The following is a 24718-nucleotide window of genomic DNA, read 5'->3' on the forward strand; positions in this document are numbered from 1 at the left end:
TATGGATCCAATGTTGTTGGTCAAAGTGACAAGCGTGGCCATTGCCAGATCCTCCTTCTTTACTGTCTCTCTTTTCTCCTTGTTAATCATCTGACCAAAACTGAAAACAACAAAAATGACAATGAATTTAAAAAACAATAGAAGTTAAAAAAAAAAGAGTAAAATTGAGGTATTTTGAGAAATTTCACTTATGCCTATTTGTAACCCAATGTCTCTAAACGGTATTATGCGGCTATCTGGTCTTGTGATATGACATTCACATACGGATCGGAAGGTCCTGGGTTCGAGTCCTGCTCTGAGCGGTGCATAGTTGATTCCTTGGAAAGGGCTCTTTACTCATATTCTCTCACTGTACTCAGACCTAAAATGAGTACCTGGCCATTAGCATTGTCTCTGTTGAAAAAAAAATTGTAATATCGTCTAACAGGCGTCATGTCATGTCCTGCTATTGTGTAGGGCACCCTGTAAAGCGCTTTGAGCATGTTTAGTGAATAATGCACTATGTAAAAGCTCAATTTATTTTTGTTTTTATTTATTTTATGTCGGAATGCATCCAACTCTGAAAAGTGAAATTAGACAGAAAATCATGGGAAAAAGAACCTCATATTAGCATGCATATAGTTTGTCATGACATAATAGGTACCGTTTTGAGATGGAGGTCACATTTGTCACAAAAAAAAAATATTTTTAAAAACCCCCCAAAAAAAAAAAAATAAAAACAGACAACACAATTTTTTAAAAAAAGCAAAGATAAACAAACAGAAGAAAATACGAAAAGAAATCCAAAAAATGAAAAAAAAAAAGCAAAAAAAAACAACAAAAAACGAAACAAAAGAAAACATTTTTTTAATACAGAAAAACAAACAAAAAAAGCTCTTTAAGGAACCCAATCTCATACCATTCTTAACCTCTTCCTTAACTTAAACTATCAGTAGGTTTTACATTGTATGATTTACTAATAATTGCACAGGAATGGGTAAGATGTTGTCCAAATACAAAGTAGAATCTGCATAACGTCAACACTCTTTAAGTCAACTTCTGCTTAAAGTCAACAACTCTTGTTGGTCCCAAATATTCTGTTCATTCCATTCAAGTGTGTTTCATAGATAATGGATAAAGTCAACCAATCTTTCTGGTCTAGCAGTGTTGACTTTATCAGTATTCCACTGTAAATGAAATATATACATAAAGGCAGAGCAGACCTGCCTACTTGAAATTGGAAAACTCAGTAGTTTTCAGGGATTATATCATAGTAAACACTATAACTACCCGTAAAAATTACCCATTTGTGTTTAAATACATTAAAATAATACTTTTAACTCCTTTACATACTAGCTCTGACAACAACACATTGCTTTCAAGAAGTTTATTGAATTAAAGATCTTTATATAAGTGTCAAATAGGAACCTAAAATTCGTAGTTCTACGAAATGTTCGTAGTCAAAGGCAGGTCTGATAAAGGTCAAAGGTTTAGAAAAAGGGCTGATTCTATTCACATTCCCTTTTAAAAGTGATAATATTTGTAACCCATCGCATCAAAATGGTATAACGTTGCAGTGGATTGGAATTTACTGCCATTAGTATCAAACAAGGTTTAAGTGCATTTATTTTATTGAGGGGAAATAGGTAGAGAGAGTGGGGAAGGTGGCCCATAATAATAATAATAATAATAATAATAATAATAATAATAATAATAATAATAATAATAATAATAATAATAATAATAATAATAATAATAATAATAACAATAATAATAAAGTAATACCAATTTGAAATGGTGGGTCACAAATGTATTTATCCATATCTATTTTTAGATCAATCTTACAACCTGCAGGCAACAGTGCTCCCTTTCAGCCCAAATTTGCAGTAGTCTCCTCCGTAGATGTCCTGTACCAATTTGTCCACGTTACGACTGTCCCCTTTGGATGCCAACTCGATGGCTTCCTCAAACGTCTCACAACCCGTCAGCAGACAGCACAGGCCTAGGAATGTCCCACCGCCTAAACTGTTTGGGGGGGGGGGGGGGGGATAGAATCAAGGATATTCAATCAAATTGGGTTTACGATTCCACAACAAAAATGAAATTTGCAATTTTGTCAATTCTCAAATTCAGTCCTAGTTCTGGAGAGGATAAAAAAAATTAGACCAAGCATTAGACCCAGCTAGCTACGTATAGATGAGAGCTCCAAAAAAGTGTCTGACATTTCATTTATCAATGCCTTTTCTCAGGGTAAGTTCAAATTTCTTTTTAAAAAACAAACAAACTGAGATAGAATTAAATGGGAGAAAATAAAATCAAGTTTTGTTCTACATGTTTAAGTGATGCTGCTTTTAAGGGACCCTTTGTTAAGTGGATATTGCACATTATAAATGCTCACTTTGTTATAAGCTCAGTTTTCATCACAATTGTCAATCTGACATAATAGAGACAGTGGGGCACATATGAGCGAGCGCCTATGAACACTAGTATAAGGATGTGCAGCAGCGCCATCAAAATGCAAGTCAAATCTAAAATGTGCACATTTCAATATGCATGATCTAGATTAACTTTCCATGTGCTCGAGGTCTTTGGTCACATTGTAAAATGTGCTCAAAGTGACCCACATAGTGAAATGTGTTCACAGCTTTTGAAATATCTGACATCACGATTGGTCATTTTGTTCAGCTTGACACATGGAAATGTTGACAACTTTCATAAACAAAGCAGTGTGTTTATATTACTTAAGATATACCCAATCGCTGGACAGCAACAAATCATGTGATTGATGAACTAGTTAGACGAAAACATGAATATAGATTGTTCCTATTGAAAGCATAAAGTACACATGAAATGTTTACATCCTCCTTAATTACCTCAATGTTATCCATTCACACGCCTTCTAAATTTAAATTTCCTACAAAAGTTCTATAGGGGATGCCAAAATGATTTTTAAAAAAGATAAATAATAAAACTGAGTTGTGCATCACATCTCACCTAAAACGAACCTTGTAAAAGAGCATACAAAAACAACTCTATTAACTCTCCACTCTCTTTTGCTAGTGTATAGTGCCTTTGTTGTATCAATTCCAATAATATTATTTCTCTCTTGAGAAGAAGGACATTCTTATTGTTCTTATTGGAACCAATAATTATTATTAGACCAAAGAAAGAAAGTATTTTATGGAGAAAAAAGGTTCATCTTCCTTAAAAAAATTATATTAGTCTATTTTAATTAACTTCTTGTTAGATTACTTTAAAGCAAAAATCCATACCAAAAATATTGGTGTCAGTAGTCAGTAGCAAGTGAAGGTTTGTGCATACTGAGATAGTCTATGTTAGGGTTGAGTGAGTTAATAACCAGAATTTAAATGTTACTATGCTTACCTTGTACCACTGACTCTGCAATAGTCACTGCGTGATTTGACGGATAGAATACTGACACCCGACCCAATATTGACCACCAGATAAGGGTAAGGACATCGGAAGTCAAAAGACACCTTCTCGTAGCAGTCTGTGATATTTGGGTTTTTGAAGTAGTAGCATTCACTCAAAGGATTGTGACGGTCGATGTAATGAATCCCTTTTAGTAGGCAATCCAATTCATCGTATTTGTGAAGTTCCAGACTAACCTCCTGTGACAAAAAAAAAAGTGAATTTTTCATTAGTATCTTCATTGACTGAAATTTGAAGTAACAAGACTACCTGAAAAAAAAAAACAAAACAAAAAAAACAAGAAAATATCTATAGAACATAATAAAATTCTGATTATTCTTTATATCCTGATTGCAGAAGTGAAAAAAAGCACTCCAAAAAGCTGCAGTTAAGTTGTAAACAGTAATTCAAAGAGTAATTAAATGACAACTAAAATTTTCAGCTGAGCATTATGCTGACAGGTTTGAAGATAAATATTTTATGGTCTCATTCATACAATACAGACCAGACAAATAAACAGACAATAAACCCAACAAATAAACAAATAAAACACACGAATTATATCTGGATATCTATAAATAGATCTCAACTGATAGAAGTAATCTTGGAAATAAAAATAAACTGTGATACAAAAAAAAGAGAGGAAAAAAACAAACAAAACAAAACACAATGCGTGATAACTGATGGCAACAGTTTTTATTTTTTAAATCAACAAACCTTTTTGAAAGTCTCCTCAAATTTGTAAGCTCCGCCTCCAGTAGAACAAATTCCACTGGCCAATCCGGAGAAATTTTTGGCTTTGGTCAGGTCGATGAAGGAACTCATCTGGGACGTGGGGAATCGAATGAAATGGATTTTACCCGACCGACCACCAATCGTTTGGTTCTCCAACTCTAGATGTACGTCTCGAATTCCTGTCTTCCCATAAGCTGTTTGTCCAATGAGGTACCTGTGTATTGTTTGCAGCGTTTTGCTCTCCTCCTCTTCAAACTCGTTAAAATTGGATGGTTCAAAGTAAACTAGTTTGGTCAGAGTGCCGCCAATATCCATGCCAAATAATGGCATTGCTGGGAAAAGAAATGGGAAGATTTGGCGATAATTGGATAGGCGAAGGCAGGTCATACAACGAATCAAGCTCTTTCAAAGAAGGGGGATGGGGGGGGGGGGGGGGGAGGGGAAAAAGAAGGAGAAAAATGAGGATAAACAGAAAGAAAAGGAGGATGAGAAGAACAAAAAAGAAAAAGAAGAAGAAGAAGAAGAAAAAGAGGAAGAAGAAGAAGAAGAAGAAGAAGAAGAAGAAGAAGAAGAAGAAGAAGAAGAAGAAGAAGAAGAAGAAGAAGAAGAAGAAGAAGAAGAAGAAGAAGAAGAAGAAGGAGTGGAAGATATTGTCTTTCTTAATATCATTATTGTTCATCTTTAAAAAAAAACAAAAAAAAACTCCACAGTCTGACAACTCACATGGCCGTATATCACAAAATGAATCAGGGCTGCCATTCCTGGACTTATCTACATCCAAAAGCCCGTTGACTTGCAGCGTGTCTGCAATGGCCCCGTTGCCGCTGTACTGGGAGTCATCACTGCTGCCGTTTAACCTGTGGTTATTGCTGTTGCTGCTGCTGCTGCTTTCAATGGGATCCCCATTCATGACTCCTTTGTGTGCCATGCTGGGCTTGCTAGTGCCTTTAGGCCAGTTGCTCCTTTAATAACATCGTCGTAGAGATCTGTAATTAACACAGATAATAAAACCAAACAATTAATGCAGGGATAACATTATTTTTTAAAGGAAAAGGTCAGCCGTATTAGGAAGGTTAGACTGACAGGCTGATCGCACTGATGGCTAGATGAACAGCAAAAATACTGATCTCTAAAGAAAATATATCCGTCTATACCTCTCGCTTAACTTAATATTAATTGAAAAGGAGTACACTGAACATTTATTTGTAATCAAATTTCAACAATTTATACGTCTAGGGCTAAGTCGCCTTAGTGACGGCTGGTCACTTTGGTTTTGTTTTTTGTTTTTGTCTTTAAGTTGATGACATGAAGTGGAGACATACCTCTTCTCTTAGAAGTTCCTTTATTTCTTATTATCATCATTTCTTGCTGTTTTGTGGGATAATTTTGAAGCACGCGCTTAACTCGATTATGACGTAAACATTGAAATATGCAATTAAAATACGGTCCGACTATTCATTTCCTGTATCTTTGAATATTTGCATCCAAATTTTGTTACTTGCAGATATCACACATATATCAGACAAATTCTGCTTATATTTTTCCTTAGTTTTTTTTTATCTTTGACTTTGTCTCCCCCCCCCCCCCAAAAAAAAAAATGGACTTGAAAAATAGTTCCACTTCCCTTGGCTAAGAAGCTCACAACATTGCCATCCGGAAGTATAATGGCCCAACACACAAAATTATGTGTAACCATGAACTTTTATAGTCTGGTTACTAGTGCGGGGCGGTCCTTGGCAAGCTTAAGGACCACGGTCTTACGGTCCATGGGAAATGAAGACCGCAAGGACCGGTCCTAGGACCGGTCCTTTTCGACATTGAACATTCCTGAGAGACTGTTGGAAATTCGAACCGGTTTGACCTTTGAGACCATGGGATCGTTCATTCTTGAACCGTTAAAGACCGCTACACGATGAAAACCGTGGTCTACAGGAGTAAAACACACGGAGTAGTCACACTCATTTCAAATTGTAACCTAATTAGAGAAGAGGGGTGATGCCTTCTTTATTTGCTCACCGTACTTCATTGTTACTTCGATAATTTAATAAAATTTGAAATTTATCCCCATTAACGGAGATAATGGCATCGCCCAAGGCGTTAATCGAGTTGTTCGTGGCGTTGATACACACACGCAACTCCTACCCCCCCCCCCCACACACACACACACATTAGAGGGCAGCGAGCATTGAAGAGTAAGAGAGAGACGTGAAGTTATAATAAGAGGGGGTGGATGAGGTAATAAGAGGGGTCGATGGTGACTTTTCGCCAGATCTAACAAACTCAGCTACCCATTCATTGCTGAGTAGACAGGGATTCAGAAAAAAATCGACTGCACCCGGGATCGATCTCTGGCCCTTTGCGTATAAAGAGAGTGCTCTATCAACTGAGCTATCGGGTCCCCAAATATTCTATTGGACTTTTTTAAAATTCAGACGTTATAACTGGGTTTTTTGGAAGGAAGAAACTAATGAAACTCATATTATTTGATTAGTTAAAACACCAACGAAATTTTAATATTATTGTATTATTTTAAATGACAACACTGCGATAGAAAGGAGTGGTGACAAGAGATGGACAAAAGAAAACAAAAAATCGGATTTGCTACTTGCTAGGTTCGACACACACACACACACACACACACAAACACACACATCTTTAGTAGTCACATACATTTCAAACAATAACCCATTAGAGAAGAGGGGTCATGCCTTCACCATAGATCATTGTCATTGCGATCATTATGGTGTAGTAAATTTTGAAATTTACCCCGTATAATGGAATCGTCCAAGGCGTGCGCCTCCTGTTCCCCCCATCTCACACACGAAAGGGCGGTTTGCGGAGTGGAGGTTGGTGGTCGTCTGCCTGTATGGTCGTCTGTGTCGTTTAGTGTATGGCAAAGGGGGGTGGGTGCGATTAATTAAGTGGGATGGGTGGTGATTGGTGGAAGATAGGCAACCGAAGCAACGAATCGCTGGGGCAGGGTTGCCAGTTTGGCATTTTAAATGCCAGATTCCAAAAATCTGGCATTTTTGAAAACCGTTTGGCATTAGAAAAATCATTTGGCATTTTCTTTTCTTGTATATTATACTTCAAATGACACCTTTTCTTAATTATTTCTAAATGCGTAAAAACAAACATCTTCACATTTCTTTTTCATTCTTAAAATCCAACCGTGGTGTAGTGGTTTAGCACTCCACTTAGTAGTCAGTAGGTAAATAATTACCCCAACAGGAAATTTAGTATAATTCAAAAAAAAAAAAACAAAAAAAAAAAACAAAAAAAAAATAAAATAAAATAAAAGAAAAAGAAAAGAAAACACGCAAGCCACCAGGATATGATAGTAAATTGTCTATCAAAAGTGAGTAGTTTTCTTAGTGGGGGTGGGAGTCAACAGACTTTGGCATCTTTTTGAGTGTTTTGGCATTTTTTGAGTCTTCCCCTGGCATTTTGTTGAAAAATAATCTGGCAACCCTGCGCTGGGGAAGTAGTAGGCTATGGCGCGAGACCGTAGGACCGTGGTCCTTGCAAGGACCGCCCCGCACTAGTTGAAAGGTGATAAGAAGTGAGGACCGCCGCCGATCTTCCCCTATGGGACCGGTCTTCGGTTCACAGCTAAAAGACCGTCGGACCGCGGTCTAGACCGGTCTTCAGCGCGGCACTAGTTAATACAGTTTCGTGAGACTCATAAACGTGGATGGCAAAAAACAATAACAAAGACCGGAGTGACGCCATCTTCATTCTATCTATATACGTACATATATATATATATACATATATAATTCGGATGTTTCAAACAAAAACAAACCCAAAAAACAAACAAACAAACAAACAAAATAAATTTAAAAAAAACACTTAAAATTTGCTAAAACAAACCAGAGCAAAGTAATTTCACACGCAGCCACAAAGGCGAATCCTTACCAATGAAAGGAAATATAAGTTCACACTCGTACGTAAAATACAATGACAATAATAACAACAAAGTATTGATACTGAAGATAGTAGTGGACACAGCTTGACTTCTTTTATAGATGGACACAGCTTGATGGGGAGACAACGCGTGATTGTTGTGGTGACAGGATGTATGTGGGATACTGCAGTTAGTTATTATTATACCTATTTATATACAATTCACATTTACATTATCATGCCAAACTTTCACAAAACGGTCTGATTTAGTTGGGTTTTTTTTTCCTTCCAAATATCGATATATATTATGATGAAACGCTCAACGTGTCCAAAAAAATAAAAAATAATAATAATAAAAAGTCTCCTACTAAATGAATATTTCTTTGACCTCTTGTGACCACTGGTTACTAGAGTCTTATTGTCAAGTTGGCTGTCATTTTAATCGATCAATATATTTGGAATTGAAATTGTTTTTGGGGAAAAAAATAAAATAAAAACGGTGTTTTTAGCAGAGAATGACAGCATGAGTGAATGAATGAATACCGTACTCCGAAAATACACATTTTTAAAAAAAAATGGCCGTAAAACTAGTCCTTAAAATATAGCTGGGTTAAAATGATCCTCGTCTAATCAAAAACTGTCAAACTTAAGACTTCCTTGAAGTACTTCGTGACGTCCCAGATTTGAGAGTTTTTTGCCTTTTGTTGTTGACAAGATGAGGGTCAGTTTAATCGATTGATATATTAAGAACAAGTTTTCTGGCCAAAATTTTCTAAAAACTTTTTATTTATTTCAGGGTACGACTGTATGGTCATGCGTGTCAATTTTCACCTACGTACGCATTCATTAAGACAAACGGACATATTATTACTACAATACATTCTTTGGTCAGACTATAGATATACTAAGGCACGTATCAGGTGAACGGGCATTTACGTCAAAATACATAAACGTTAATCGGGATACTTAAGTAGAGCATGGTGCGCAAAAACCTATTACAGTGTATATAGATTGTAATTGTAGTTGTAGGCTGTCCTGACCAAAATCAAGGTAAATAATATGCAGGTGTTTTTCCCCCTTTATTTTATTTTATTATTTTTCAGAAGCGGTATCTATTTCGGATGTTGACAATCACGGCGCATCCGGCTACGTTTTAATTTTAACTTTAAATACCAGGTTTTCACCGAAAAAAATAGTCAAACGGATGTTGACTGATGTGTGTGTGTGTGTGTGTGTGTGTGTGTGTGTGTGTATGTATGTATGTGTGTGTGCGTGTGTGTGTGTGCGGGGGGCGGGACTGTACGTGACCAATTATTTAATCAATTTGTAAAAAACCTAACTTCCCTCCTCACCTCACCTCAGTCTCCTGTTGATCATGTTGATAGTAGAGGAGACATGAGATCCCAGCCTGCAGCTGTCTGTCGCCATTCATCTCTTGCTTTCTGCCTTGCGGATGAGAGTGGGACGGTCCATTCATAAATGTAGTCGACCGAGTTCTTGTTTTGTCGACCTCGTTTTCTCCCTCCTTCCAGTTGTTAATTGGAAATTCAATGTTAATGCACGCGTTATATACTTACTTACTTACTTAATCCTCTTCGGGCCTTGAGGCACATAGGGCATCCACCAGACATCTCCATTTTTTGCGATCGGCTGCTTTTGCGGTGGCTGTATTCCAGGACAGGCCTGCTTCCTTTAATTCTTTCTCCATCGTCCTTCGCCAGGTTTCTTTGGGTCTTCCCCGCTTTCTCTTCCCATCTGCTGTCCAGTACAAGGCTGTCTTGGGAAGTGACCCTTTTTCCATTCTGGCCACATGACCCAGCCAACGCCATCTTCTTCTTTTTATTTGGCTATCAATGCTAGTGCAGTCAGCTTTCTTTAATAGATCCACTGTTCTTGTTTTTGTAGGCCAAAATAAATTAAAAATTCTTTTTAAACACTTGTTCTGAAAGGCTTCTAGTTTCTGTATTAAGGAGGATGTCATTTTCCAGCTTTCACTTCCATAAAGCAGTACACTTAAAACATTGCTCTTGTATATTTTCAGCTTTGTCTTTCTCATTATTTGCTTTGATTTCCAAAAGTTTTTCAGCATGCCGAAAGCCTGGTTTGCCTTTTGAATTCTGTGCTTGATATCGTGTTCTGCATTTCCGTCGTCTGTTATTTTGGATCCGAGGTAGGAGAACTCTGTTACCTCTTCAATTATATGTTCATCTATCCTAATTTCACTGTCATGTTTTGGATTCACCCTAATGTACACAGTCTTATCGAAATTTATTTTCAGTCCAATTTTCGAGGCGTTCTTGTGTAGTACGTTTAGTTTCTCTGAGGCGTCTCTGTGTGTACTGGAAACTAACGCGATATCATCTGCGTAGTCTATATCTTCCAGAAAAGATGTCAGTGTCCAGCGAATGCCTCTCTTCTTACCATCAATTGTATTTTTCATGAGCCAGTCTAGAGCCAGGATAAACAGAAGCGGGGAGAGTATGCAGCCTTGTTTTACACCAGTTGTTACATTAAAGCTGTCTGTTAAATTGTTACCACAGATCACTTGGCATTGGTAGTTGCTGTACATTGCTTTGATTAGGTTGACTATCTTCTTCGGTATACCATAATGGCGGAGTATTTTCCACAGGGACTCTCTGTGTAAGCTGTCAAAGGCTTTTTCAAAATCGACAAAAATGGTGTAGAGGGGGCTGTTCCATTCAATGCTTTGCTCCAGGATTTGTCTCAGGGTAAATATGTGGTCACTACATGACTTCCCTTTTCTGAACCCTGCCTGCTCTTTTCTAAGAATGTTTTCAATGTGAAGTGAGATTCTTTTCAGAAGGATTCTATTAAAAATTTTGCTCGTTACGGACAGGAGTGTGATTCCACGCCAGTTAGCACAATTTCCTAGGTCTCCTTTCTTGGCTATTTTATGGATGATGCCTTTCTGCCAATCCTCTGGTATTTCTTCCTTTTCCCAAATGTTGGTGAACAGTTTACTGAGAATTTTGGACATTTCTTGCGAGTTCGCTTTAAGCATTTCCGCAGTGATTTTGTCAATACCTGGGGCCTTGCCATTTTTTTTGTTGTTGTATTGCCTCGTGCACCTCATGCTCAGTGATTGGACCAAGATTAACCTCTACGTCCATTTCTGCTTCTGGATATCTGTGTAAGAAGATGGGTCTGGTCTGTTCAGAAGGTTTGCGAAATATTCTCTCCATCTTTCAATTTTCTCCTTTTCGTCTGTGATGACACTACCATCTTGGGATTTTAATGGTTTCTCTTGAACATAACTTCTGTTTCCCGAGAGCTTTTTTGTGATTTTGTATAGTCTTTGTGTGTCGTGTCTTACAGCTGCATTTTCTGCTTCAGTTGCTAAATTTTCTGCAAAATCTCTTTTGTCTTTCCTTGTGGATTTTTTCACTTCTTTATCCTTCAATAAGTATTCACTGGATAGCCTTTCTTTCAGTCGGGGGGATTTAGCATTCAGGAGATTTAGTTTGATTGATTTTCTTTGGTTAATGAGCTCCCATGACCTTGCTGATATCCAATTCTCTGTATTGGATTTATTGTGTCCTAAGTGTTCAGTGGCACTTTCCTGCATGACGTGGTTGAAATCTTGGATTGTCATGTTTGTAATATCTTGTATTGCACTGAATTTGTTTCTGACTGAGATATTGAAATTGTTTTGGATATCTGGGATTTTCAATTTATCTGTGTTGAAACGTTTCTCCTTCTGTTTTGCTATTTTTGTTTTCATCAATTTAGTAGAGATTTTGGCTGTGACAAGATGGTGGTCACTTCCAATGTCTGCCAATCGTCTGACTCTGACATCGTTTAGGCTGCTCTTCCATTTTCTGTTTATAATTATATGGTCTATCTGACTTTCTGTTTTCCCATCTGATGATTTCCATGTCAATTTGTGGATGTTTTTGTGTGGGAAGAAAGTTCCACCAATAATGAAGTTGTGTTCTTCACAAAATTCTGCCAGTCTGCTTCCATTGTTGTTCATTAACCCTATGCCCTCCTTTCCAACGGACTGATTTGTTTGTGTATTGCCAACTCTAGCATTAAGGTCTCCGATGATCATGAGCATATCATGTCTTGGAATGTTTTCAACGGCCATTCTTAGAATATCGTAAAATTCTTCTTTGTTTTCTTCATCTGAATCCTCTGTAGGTGCGTAGCATGTGAGGATTGATAGCTTGGTGTATTTTGAGTTGTGTCTTGTGTATAAAAGTCTTTCACTTATCGGTTTCCATTCCAATAGTGACTTGTTGTTTTGCTTGGCTATCAAGAGGGCAACACCTTCTCTGTGTTGGTCATCCTTTCGTCCTGACCAAATGATCAGGTCGCCATTTGAGAGTTGGCGCTTCCCAGCTCCTGTCCATCTTGCCTCTGATATGCCTAGCAAATCGATCTTGTAGTTCAACATCTCGCGCTGGGCTTGTGCCAGTTTTCCTGTTTGATATAGGGTCCTAACATTCCAGCACGAGACATTGAGCTTGCGTTTTGGTGACAATAGATCTGCAATCTGGTCGGGGGCGTCCTTTCGGCTTTGACCTCCTACCGTCATGAAGCCAGTATTCTGGTCCGCTTCTCTGCTGCCGCAGGTTGTGGATTTACGTCTGGTTTCTGTTTCTGTAACAGTTTGCTTTTTATGAGGTGGGTTGTTAACCCTACGCTCAACCCCCATTCCTGGAGGGCCGGTGGATTACTCTTCGTCTGATCTCTCTCCTTTTTTCTCTTATTAGAGGTCCGAGGTTCGAGATACGCAAGCCCTCCCACCACGACAAGGTGATAATCCGTCGGGAGAGCACGCGTTATATAGGCAATTCCTAAAAATAAACCTTTGAATTGAATTTGTCTCCCAACAAATCCAAGCATCATTAACACGCTGTATAGTCACGACCTGAAACAACTACAAAAGACGTCTAACTTCTACGTCATGGCAACAAGACCGAAGGTTCGGATAAATAAGTACGTAGTAGTACATAGCGTATGGCTACTGGCTACACCTCCAAATTCGTTTCGTCAACCCTGAGAAAGAGGATCACGTTGTCGTCGTACAGGAGCTTGTGCGCTGCCATGACCCTGAAGGTGATATACCAGCCTTGATCCAATCCTGCTGGAACAGCTGAAGATGAGTAGCCAGACCAAGAATGATCCAAACCGGCGTCCAGACAAGGTTCATTCTTCTACTGGGTCACACCTCCAACTCAAGTAAACACGTAATTGAATTTGAATTGAATGTGCCCCTGCAATATTGCTTTGACCATTGAGTCGGGTCGACATGACCAAACCACCAATTTCTTTTTGAAGATGGTAAGTAGGGACTCTTGTGGACATGCCGGTGTTTTTATTTATAGAGCACGTAATATTCGATTTGTCTTGTAGGTGGTCTTCCCAACAAATTCCCATGAGTTTTCTGTGACATCTCTTCTCAAAGGCCTGGAGCCTCTTCGTGGAGTCTGCTACCGGTGTCCAGCTATCACAGCTATAATATAAAACCAACGATCAAATTATGAATCTGACTAACTTTAGTTTTCTTGGAAAAAATGGAAAAGTGATGTTCCTGCTCTTTCAAATTTGATTAAGTTTGGCCATTAATGTAGGTTGGTTTTCTTATTTCAGATGTTGACTTTCCATCTTACGTAAGGGTGGCGCCCATATATATATATATATATATATATATATATATATATATATATATATATATATATATATATATATAAATATAAATATATATATATATATATATATATATATATATATATATATATATATATATGAGGGCGTTGGCTACTTCTAGATGCTCTCCATTCATGAGGATCCGGGCGGTGGTATTCGATGTTCTGTTGACAAGTGTATTTTGCTTGTTTTCTGTGCTGGTCTCCGTCTCATAAGATTTTGTATTTTGTGGCAACTCTATCAGTCAGAGTAGAGGTAACGCGTGACGGCGTACAACAGCCTTCAGAGTTAGTTGATATCGACTTTACATTAAATAGCAATAAAACATAATCCCAAGAAGAGGACACTTGTTATGTTCGTGTGTATACGAGTTGTTGTTGTGTGTATTTGTGGGAGGCTATAAAATATATCACATTTAAGACTTGTTAACCACCTTTGAACGTCCCTTACAAGGGAGGTAAATTATTATTGATGTTGAGTCTGTTTGACATTGGCCTCTATCGATCTCACCTTCAACAATGAAAATATATATCCGACTAAAAAATAAAAAAATAAAAAAAGAAAGAAAGAAATAGAGAAAGAATAAAAAAATGAGATCCCCCCCCCCCAAGTAAGCTTTTATATAAAGCAATATTCAATGTGTTTGAGGCGCTTTATAAATGTTCCAAAGCTAACAGCAACATGACTTTTAGAATAATTTGCTTTTTAAAACCATAAAAATTGTAATATCCACAAAATTATAATACGCTCAGAACACATTACAAGGTCCCAAGCCAACAGCAATACTTAATATGCAGGACGAGACGACGACACGTGTAAGGCCCTATTATAATTTTCTTTAAAAGTCAGATACAACGATTTTACACCGAGTGCGATGTTAAAATAAAAAAGAGTGAAACTTTGTGAACTCAAACCAGGTCAGAAACCGGTTGGGGTGCGGGATTGGGCATTTTTGTTCTTTTCTTTCTATCTTTCTTTTTTTTTTTTTTTTATTAATAACCTTATTTTAATATACATCTATGTGTCGAGACGTTAAAAAACAAAACAAAAAAAAAAAAAAAAAAAACCCATTTGTGACCGCCTCATATAAAATAGGCTCTTTTTAACATCTTCCAATATATTCGATTTTTTATCGATATCGGGGAATATAATATTGACCCGAAAGACGAAAGATCCCGAGTATACGAGGTCATTCACCGAGGTCAATAAGTTACCAACTTCGGTTTAAAATTGTAATAGATCATCGTATTCTCATATCTTAGGGAATTGGGGAATACAAAATGATAAAATTAAACGGAATACATGTATACCAACATCATAATCGGCCATATATCACTATTTATTCTACGCCTCCTCATAAATAATAAATAGCGTACTGGTCAGGGATTGTCAGATTAAAGTTCACTAAAAATTAGATTCTTTAAAAAAGAAGTATCATTTAAGTGTTTTTGAACATGTCCTTTATTCAAAGTTAAAGAAATTGAAATCGATTGAGATTGAGAGGTAGAAAAAAAATATTTCTTACACTCTTGCGCTTTGTTCGAACTTTGTTCCCAACGCGCACTCGCAGGCTCATGCAACGATTGGGCACGTGTTCGGAATTCCAAAAAAAACAAGTGCAAGAATCGTATGTATAGATAGTATGCAGATGACGTCACTCAGGCCTTTGTTATTGTTTTTGCCATCCGCGTTTGTGAGTTGTTCTCTCTAAACTGTATTAACCAGACTATAAAAGTTCATGGTTACACAGAGTTTGTGTGTTGGTCCGTTAAACTTCCGGATGGCAATGTTGTGAACTCCTTGGCCAAGCGCATTCTATCTATATATCTGAACGGTATATTAATAAGGATAAAGAAAAAAAAGGAGATATTATAATATATGATATATCAACAGGTTGTCACTCAAATCTTAAAATTTTTTTTCAAGATCCATAATCGCTCACCAATCCCCCCCCCCCCCCCCCCAAAAAAAAAAAACAAAAAAAAAAAAACAAAAAAAAAAAACAAACAAACAAACAAAAAAACAAAACCCAAAAAACCCCAAAAAAACAAAACAAAACAAAACAAAACAAAAAAAAAAAGCTAATAAATTTTAAAAATGGTTATCTAGTTAAAATAAATAAAGAATTGCCAAATAGGTCATTGGATTTCTCAATCGATACTTAACTATCGATGAGCCAAATCCAAATATAATATCGATTTAAATGATATTGTATCCATACTATAAATTACCTTTAAATCCTTATTTATCTTTATTCTTTTTAAAATGTCAGCAGAAATCATTCATCAGATCTCCTTAAATGATTCCACATATATATCTTGAGTAGGCCTCATACTAATTTTTAAAAAAGTTTGTCAACACATTTGGGTCAATTTATAATCTATGGAAATAACTCATGATGCCCAAGCATTATATTTTATACTTTTACAGTTCGTTAGAACCACAACCTCTTTCCTCTGTAACATTATTTCTTTTTAAAAAAACTTTTTAGAAGACAGCCAAAACTAAAAATCAAGCAATTACTATGCGACTACAGGTATGTCCTGTCATCCAACTACATAACCAAATCAATTCTTACCGGAAAAAAAAATAGAGAGACAGTTTACCTCGACATATTGTTCATTTTAATGGGTAAATAAATATTATTCTTTGTTATATTGCTGTTGAATTTTATAATTCTTTGCTTCCGACTTAATAGAGACCTTCAGCAAATCATTTTATTAAGGATGATTTATCTTTTTGAAGTCACAGCATTATAATAATAATCCTGGAGAAAAAGATAAATAAAGGTCACATTTACTCCCTTTATCTTTCTCTCCATTTTATTGACTCATTCATTTTGGCACCTCTATCTTTTAATAATCTCCTCCCACAAACACCCATTGAAACATCTTTCGGACAAATCACTTCAACAGGTCATTTTCAGCTAAGCTGTGACTGAAGACACCATGCCGCCAAACTCACTCGTTGAGAACAACAAGAGAGTGATATTAGCTAGAGGCGGACTGAGAGACACCAATGCCGCTGCGTAATCGGGGTTTGAAACACAATGAAGCCACATGCGCGAAATTTCATGATAGGTCATAGGTAACACGTTTCCCGGCCAGGCGGAGTTTCGACCAAACGCGGTTAAGCCCCATCACTGCGCGAAATTTTTTTATCTTATGTCTTCTGCACCTACTACTCATCTTGTTACCACATAAGTGCGACTCACGTTTTCGAATTAAAAAATTCAGCCATCATTGAGAGAGACTTTGGATGTTGTGAGTGTGTCTGAAATGCGGGTAAGATTGCAGCTTTCTTGTTAGAATGACTGGTCACATAAAAGAAAAATTTTCTCCACTGAGATCATTTGATACCCTCCATGCGTAATGAACCTTGATAAATTGAAATTTCTATCAAATTTAGGATGAGAATCGATGTCCAAAAATTTGTTTCATCGCAAGTTCAACAATCATAATGCGACCATAACCATAAATTTGAATTTCATTCAAATTTAGGACTGAGATGCGATGCGAAAAATTTGTCTTGCAGCAAGTTCTAACACGACTCGGTGGAATTTCAAAAGTTAAAGTGTACTTACAACATTTGGTGGTTGTAGTAGGGATAATGATGTGGTGGCGGTTGCAGTGATAGCAGTGGTAGGGATGATGTGGTAGTGATTGTAGTAGCTGTGGTGGGAATGATGATGTGGTGGTAGTTGTAGTAGTAGTGATTTATCTTTTTGAAGTCACAGCATTATAATAATAATCCTGGAGAAAAAGATAAATAAAGGTCACATTTACTCCCTTTATCTTTCTCTCCATTTTATTGACTCATTCATTTTGGCACCTCTATCTTTATAATAATCCTCCCTCCCACAAACCACCCATTGAAAACATCTTTCGGACAAATCACGTTCAACAAGGTCATTTTCAGCTAAGGCTGTGACTGAGAGACACCAATGCCGCCAACCTGCTACATCGGTTGAGAACAACAAGAGATGAAGTGAGTAGGAAAGTGCCACAGGACAATAGAGAGTTTAAAAAATTCGCTGCGGTGATGGGGGTTTGAACCCCCATTGAACCCCCATCACTGCCGCGAAAATTTTTCATGGATAGGTCATACGGTAGAGTCACGCTCTCACCGGCCAGGCGGAGTTGTCGTACCAATAAGGTCGCGGGTTCAAAGCCCCATCACTGCCGCGAAATTTTTTTATTCTCTATTGTCTTCTGGCACTTTCCTACTCACTTCATCTCTTGTTACCAACATAAGTGCCTGCTCCACTCACTTTTCTGAATTAAAAATTCACCCCATCAGTTGAGAGAGACTTTTGGGATGAAAATTGATGAGATGTGTCTGAAATGCGGGAGATTGCAGCTTTCAGGGGTGAGAATGACTGGTCACAAAAAAGGAGGAAATTTTTCATCGTGAAGATCATGACCCATCCATGCGACCATAACCTATAAATTTGAATTTCATTCAAATTTAGGACTGAGATGCGATCCAAAATTTGTCTTGCAGCAAGTTCTAACACGACTCGGTGGAATTTCAAAAGTTGAAAGTGTACTTACAACATTTGGTGGTTGTAGTAGGGATAATGATGTGGTGGCGGTTGTAGTGATAGCAGTGGTAGGGATGATGTGGTAGTGATTGTAGTAGCTGTGGTGGGAATGATGATGTGGTGGTAGTTGTAGTAGTAGTGGTGGTAGGGATGATGTTGTGGTGGTTGTAGTAGCAGTGGTGGTAGGGATGATGGTTTGGTGGTGGTTGTAGTAGTAGTGGTGGTTGGGATGATGTTGTGGTGGTTGTAGTAGTAGTGGTGGTAGGGATGATGTTGTGGTGGTTGTAGTAGTAGTGGTGGTAGGGATGATGGTTTGGTGGTTGTAGTAGTAGTGGTGGTGGGGATGATGTTGTGGTGGTTGTAGTAGTAGTGGTGGTAGGGATGATGTTGTTGTGGTTGTAGTAGTAGTGGTAGTAGGGATGATGGTTTGGTGGTTGTAGAAGTAGTGGTCGTAGGAATGATGATGTGGTGGTTGTAGTAGTAGTGGTGGTAGGGATGATGTTGTGGTGGTTGTAGTAGTAGTGGTGGTAGGGATGATGGTTTGGTGGTTGTAGTAGTAGTGGTGGTAGGGATGATGTTGTGGTGGTTGTAGTAGTAGTGGTGGTAGGGATGATGTTGTGGTGGTTGTAGTAGTAGTGGTGGTAGGGTTGATGGTTTGGTGGTTGTAGTAGTAGTGGTGGTAGGGATGATGGTTTGGTGGTGGTTGTAGTAGTAGTGGTGGTAGGGATGATGGTTTGGTGGTTGTAGTAGTCGTGGTGGTAGGGATGATGTGGTGGTTGTAGTAGTAGTGGTAGGGATGATGATGTAGTGGTGGTTGAAGTAGTAGTGGTGGTGGGGATAATGATATGATGGTGGTTGCAGTAGTGGTAGTAGGGTTGATGATGTGGTGGTAGTTTAGTAGTGGTGGTAGGGATGGTGTGGTGCTATTTGTAGTAGTAGTGGTTGTAGGGATGATGATGTGGTGGTGATTGTAATAGTAGTGGTGGTAGAGATGTTGATGTAGTGGTTTTGGTGAGTGTTTTTTTATTCAGTGATGATAATAGCAATTGTCAAAAAGGAGGAACATTTCTCGGTCTATCGATCAAACACAAGCAAAGAAACCTAGTAGTTAGTCAGCTTATAAATACAACCCAAGAATCTCTCAAATTTAAAGTCATAAGTCCAAAGGTAAAAAGAAAAAAAGATTAAACTAAGCCAACCACCATTGCTTTGTTCTAATATACCATCTCTATACTAGATGATTCAATGTGGTTGCGAAAGAAAGAAAGAAAGAAAGAGAGAAAGAGAGAGAGAGAGAGAGAGAGAGAGAGAGAGAGAGAGGGGGGGGGGGGAGGAGGAGAGACTTCTTTACCAGAATAACTTATGTATTGACCTTTTGAATTCTATATCCAAATAAAAATAAAAAAAGAAGAAGAACAGAGAAATAGAAAGAAAGGCAAAGGGGGAAAAAAAAAAAAAAGAGAGAGAGAGAGAGAGAAAGAGAGAGAGAGAGAGAGAGAGAGAGAGAGAGAGAGAGAGAGAGAGAGAGAGAGAGAGAGAGAGAGAGAGATTGAAAAGGCAATAGGTACCTACAACAGAGGAAAAAAAATCCAGACCCATTTGTCCCTCCCCTTCCCTTCCAACCATCAACTAACTAATCAAAGAACACTACTGGTCTTCTGTGTCAATTGTGACATCTGGTGCCATACTGTCTGGCTCAACGTCATAAAAACGGGACCGTCACTAAATTTCACGAGACTGAGCACAGGTGTCAAAATATGACATATGACATAATGGTGATTTTGTGGTTTTGAGGAAAATGTTTGACAAGGCAAATTTGAAAAAGGAGGAAATGTGATGGGATGGGCGGAGATAAACTACCATATTTAGGCGGAAGATTCTCAGCCCTGAGCTTTACTGCAAGCTGGGTTGAAGAAAAAAAATTAAGATTGAACACATTTCACTGATTTGTAAAGGGAAATAACCAATAAAATTTATCTTTTTTTAAATTGTTTTTGTTTTTAGGGGTTTTACGGCGCTTGCAACACATTTAGGTTATACTTATACCAGCGCCAGCAAAAAGGAAGAAAATGGGATATTAAAAAGTTCTAAAATTACAACTAAAGCCCTCAAGAAAAAGTAAGACAAGGGGGAATGGTTTAAATATGGAACAGATGTAGATTCCAAGAGAATACAAGCATCAGTTTTAGATCACCTAAATGTCTCATTCTTACACAAGCACATGTCCTCACTAAGAGGAAGGCACTCAAATGTTTGCAAATCATAAATATGGAAACAAAAGATAATACCATGCATAACAGAGAGATGCTTTTCAAGACAAAAAATATCATCTCCCAAAACTCTAACTATGCTTGACTATTTCCCTCCCAGCTAGGGTTTCGGTCAGGGCCAGGAGAAAACCAACCAAATAATTTCATTCCAAGACAACGACAGAAAGCATATTGGAAAACATACATAGGGGGATAAAAGACACAGTATGGGAGGTCAGGGACCTCACCCAGAAATGTTATCTATATAAGCATTTGAGCTTCTGAATGAATGCATCCTTATTTTAAAAAAAAGAAAAAAAAAGAAAAAAACAAGAAAAAAACAAACATTTATTCATTCCACAGGGGAAATTTACGTTTAAGGTCCATTCCTAGGGAAGACTGGAATAACTCAGCTTCAGCCGCAGTGCAGTGCCGCAAACTGAGCTCGGGCGACGTGACTTGTTCAAGGGCACACAGCGCAGCGGGTATTCGAACTCGGTACATTTCGGGTACGAAGAAAATACCGTAATGCTGAGCCACGCTGCTCCTCCCCCCCCCCCCCCCCCCCCCCCCCCAAAGGTGTTGATTCCATTTTTGTTTTAACTTAACACAACGTATGTAACATCGTGACAGATTGAATAAGATAGAGAACATTAAAAGTATAGTCCATGCGTACATGTATGAATACAATTGTATGAAAATCCTCAAAACAGTATGAAAGATTAATGATAAACGGGCCTTGCCTCATATAAACCAAGTGAAATCAAATATAGAAATGATTAAAAATCAGCAAAAGTCGGCTGATGGCAAACTGCTTTGATAATATGGCTCTAATCAACAAATTTTTTATACCCCACATAATTATAAAGACAATTTTACCGACTTTTTCCATGATTTTCCGACTTGGTGGGGACCCTGTATCAATGATGATATACACCAACGCTGACACACATATTAACACGGCCTTAAACATTAAACAACCTACATATTATAATAATAGTACACATAAAACAATACATTAAAATAAATAATGAATGTACACAAATCTCAATGCTTCTGTCGCCTGAACAAACACATTCTGACAATATTATGATCGACAAACGAAGAAAAATATTGGACACCCCCCCCCCCCCCCCCCCCCCCCCCCGCAGGCACGCACGCACACACACACACACACACACACACACACACACACACACACACACACAATGATAGTAATTGTCTGGAATAAAACAGTCAATATCATATATAAAGCGAGCAATATTACCCATTTGCTTAATAAATTTGTAAGGGGGACAATGTGAATAAATAGCCACATGGTGGTGCGACATTCGATATCTACCCTGCAGGTTCTTGGTTTGAGTCTCGTTGAGGCCGACGCAAACTTGAGTCCTTTAAAAATGCTCTTTACGTTCTTTCACTTCCTCTCACCGTACTCAAACGTAAAATGAGTACATTGTAATAACAAAAAAAAAATCACAAAAAAAAACAACAAAAAAACAAACAAACATACCCCCCCCCAAAAAAAAAAAAAAAAAAAAAAAAACTATAAAAAAATACAAAAACAAAACAAACAAAAAACAACAACAACAAAAGAAACGAAAACAAATTAACAGATAATAGTGTCGTACAAGCGCCATGTCTCGTCTTACAAGATAAATCGTGTTGAAATACTGTTGACTTGGGACCCCTTTGAACACATTTAGGGGACGATTTTAGCTACAGAGGAATCCTGATTAGCTACAGTGGAATCCTGAAGAAGTCAACATCGCCGGGTCAGAAATATTGGCTAACTTTAAGGTATGTTAATTTTATTCTCATCATCAACAGAGCGCATTTATATAAAGAACATAAATATTTGAAGGCCAACAAGAGGTGTTGACTTTAAGCAGAAGGTGACTTTGAGGGTGTTCATTTATGCGGATTCCACTGTATCTAAAAAAAATCCTCAAGCAGAACGTATATATAGATCGAAGTTGACGTCATTCGGGTCTTTGTTCTTGCTGTTTTGCCATCCACGTTTATGAGTAATTCTCACTTAACTGTATTATCCAGACTATAAAAGTGCATGGTTACACAGAGTTTTGTGTGTTTGTCCGTTATACTTCCGGATGGCAATGTTGTGAGCTTCTTAGCCAAGCGCATACTATCAAAACATGAAACAAAAGGTGACACCTGAGACATGACCCAATACAAAAAGCCAAGATAATAATATAATAGAAAGAAAATTACATAATAAAAGTGAAGACAAATCAAATAAAGGCTGCTAAGGCGCTTCAGGCATGCTCTACTCGAGATGGTAAATACACGTAAGGCTGGCAAATACATTGAGCTCCGCAAGACGAGCAAACATTATCGACAAACAGTAATGCCCCCCCCCCAATATAAAATAATAATAATTAAAAATTAAAAATAACTAACAAAAAACAAACAAACAAACAAACAAACAAAAAAATAGTGCCGCTTTGCGATTTTTGATTGGATGTCACAGTTTAAAAAGCTCCGTGACCCATTGACGATGGGTCACAATGCGGGGGACGGTAAGTTGACACGAGCACAGATTTAGCACTGTCATTGCGATTGTTGATTGCCAAATACATAATCTTGTGTCAAAAGATAAAAAGATACTGATAAGAAAATGAACAAATCTAGTCATTTTCCCCATATGATCGTATGGTCTATCTCTAGAAAAGACAAAGATAACCCAGGCGTCAGCCGCAGTGCGGCAAAAGTGCAATTGTGCCCTAACAACTCGGTACTTTCGCTTGATTTGAACCCCTACAAGCAGTATCAATTTGACAGACGGTGGGTTGACATGATCTGGACTTAATCGGGCGGGGTTGATCTCGGTCCCTTTGCATATGTGAACCAACAAAGCTATCTGGATCTCAAATAGCAGACAGCAAGTTGACATAAACCAAAATAAAAGTGAACACTTGTATAGCGCATTTCCACTGATTATAGAACCCTATTTCAATTTCATAGACTACCTGTCGCATGTTGGGCGTCCTTTTTCTACCACTTCTCTTACAAGATCCGTCGTGCTCAATCACACCTGATCTAGTGGGGTAATGTGTGTAAAAAAGCCTTACCCAGCGACAAAAATTCGGTACCAGTTTAAACGATACACTACGATTATTTCTCGTCAAATACAGATTGTTCAGAAAGATAAACGATTATGATAAGAATGTATAACATATATCGGTCAGTTTCGCATTTTGTAAGATTATTAAATTAAGAGCTGGAGTTATGTGGTTGAGTACCTCACACGCGCACACACACATACAAGGGAAAAGAGGTAGGGGAGAGAAATATATATATATATATATATATATATATATATATATATATATATATATATATTATAAAAACAAAAACCATGAAATAATAATGCTCAACTTTTTGATAAAAGGAGCTATTTATAAGCAACCTTACCGTACACAAACGTACTGCAAAAAAGCGGATATAACTACAAACTAAAATATGAGGAAAAGACCATTACCACCCAAAAAAAAAACAAAAACAAAAAACAAAAATAAAAAAACGACAAAGAAAACGACACATAACATGGTTCAACCCACCCTACAGCAAGAATGTGACAACTTCTATCGGGAACAAATTCTTCAATCTATTACAAAAATGCTTCCCTCCTGGTCACGTTCCACACCCAATCATGAACAAAAACACCATCAAAATAGGATACACCTGCATGTCAAACATACAAAACATTATTTCCTCCAATAATAAACGAAAACTATCACAGCCAGCTAAGTCCAGCAACAACCTAGAGAAAAAATGCAACTGCAGGACCCAGACAACATGCCCACTAAACGGCAATTGCCTGACTCAAAACGTTATTTATCAAGCCACAGTTACACGATCAGACACACCAAAACAAGAAACATACATTGGCCTCACCGAGTGTTAATTCAAAACCAGATACAACCTGCATAAATCTTCCTTCAGAAACATACACAAACGACATTCTACTACACTAAGCGAACACATTTGGAATCTCAAAGAAAAAAAACATACAACACAGCATCACATGGAAAATCATCTCCAGAGCACAGTCGTACTCCCCCTCTTCTAAGATTTGCAACCTCTGCTAAGAAGAAAAATTCTTCATCATCACAAAACCGAACATGGCAACACTCAACAGAAGAAACGAACTAACATGCAGACATAGAAACAAACACCT

The 24718-nt window shown here is 37.7% G+C and overlaps 1 protein-coding gene across 2 annotated transcripts in view; it reads right to left on the reverse strand.

Moving 5' to 3' along the window:
- The window catches only part of LOC144965903 (pantothenate kinase 3-like), a 48234-nt gene that overhangs the window by 5452 nt on the left and 18064 nt on the right, over positions 1-24718 (reverse strand). The window contains exons 2-6 of one of the 2 annotated variants that reach the window (XM_078901733.1): positions 4870-5132; positions 4129-4478; positions 3364-3611; positions 1828-2004; positions 1-100 (exon numbers count right to left, since the gene is read on the reverse strand). The exon at positions 1-100 is cut by the window's left edge and continues 24 nt beyond it. In XM_078901733.1, the coding sequence (XP_078757859.1) occupies positions 1-100; positions 1828-2004; positions 3364-3611; positions 4129-4478; positions 4870-5074 (1080 nt within the window). In that variant the 5' untranslated portion in view covers positions 5075-5132. Of the gene's footprint in view, positions 101-1824; positions 2005-3363; positions 3612-4128; positions 4479-4869; positions 5133-24718 lie in introns of both variants that reach the window. The other variant, XM_078901732.1, reaches the window with a different exon arrangement.

This window comes from Berghia stephanieae, chromosome 2 (assembly GCF_034508935.2).
Source record: "Berghia stephanieae isolate SIO BIC M18660-M18661 chromosome 2, UCSD_Bste_1.3, whole genome shotgun sequence".
NCBI classification, from domain to species: Eukaryota; Metazoa; Mollusca; class Gastropoda; order Nudibranchia; family Aeolidiidae; genus Berghia; species Berghia stephanieae.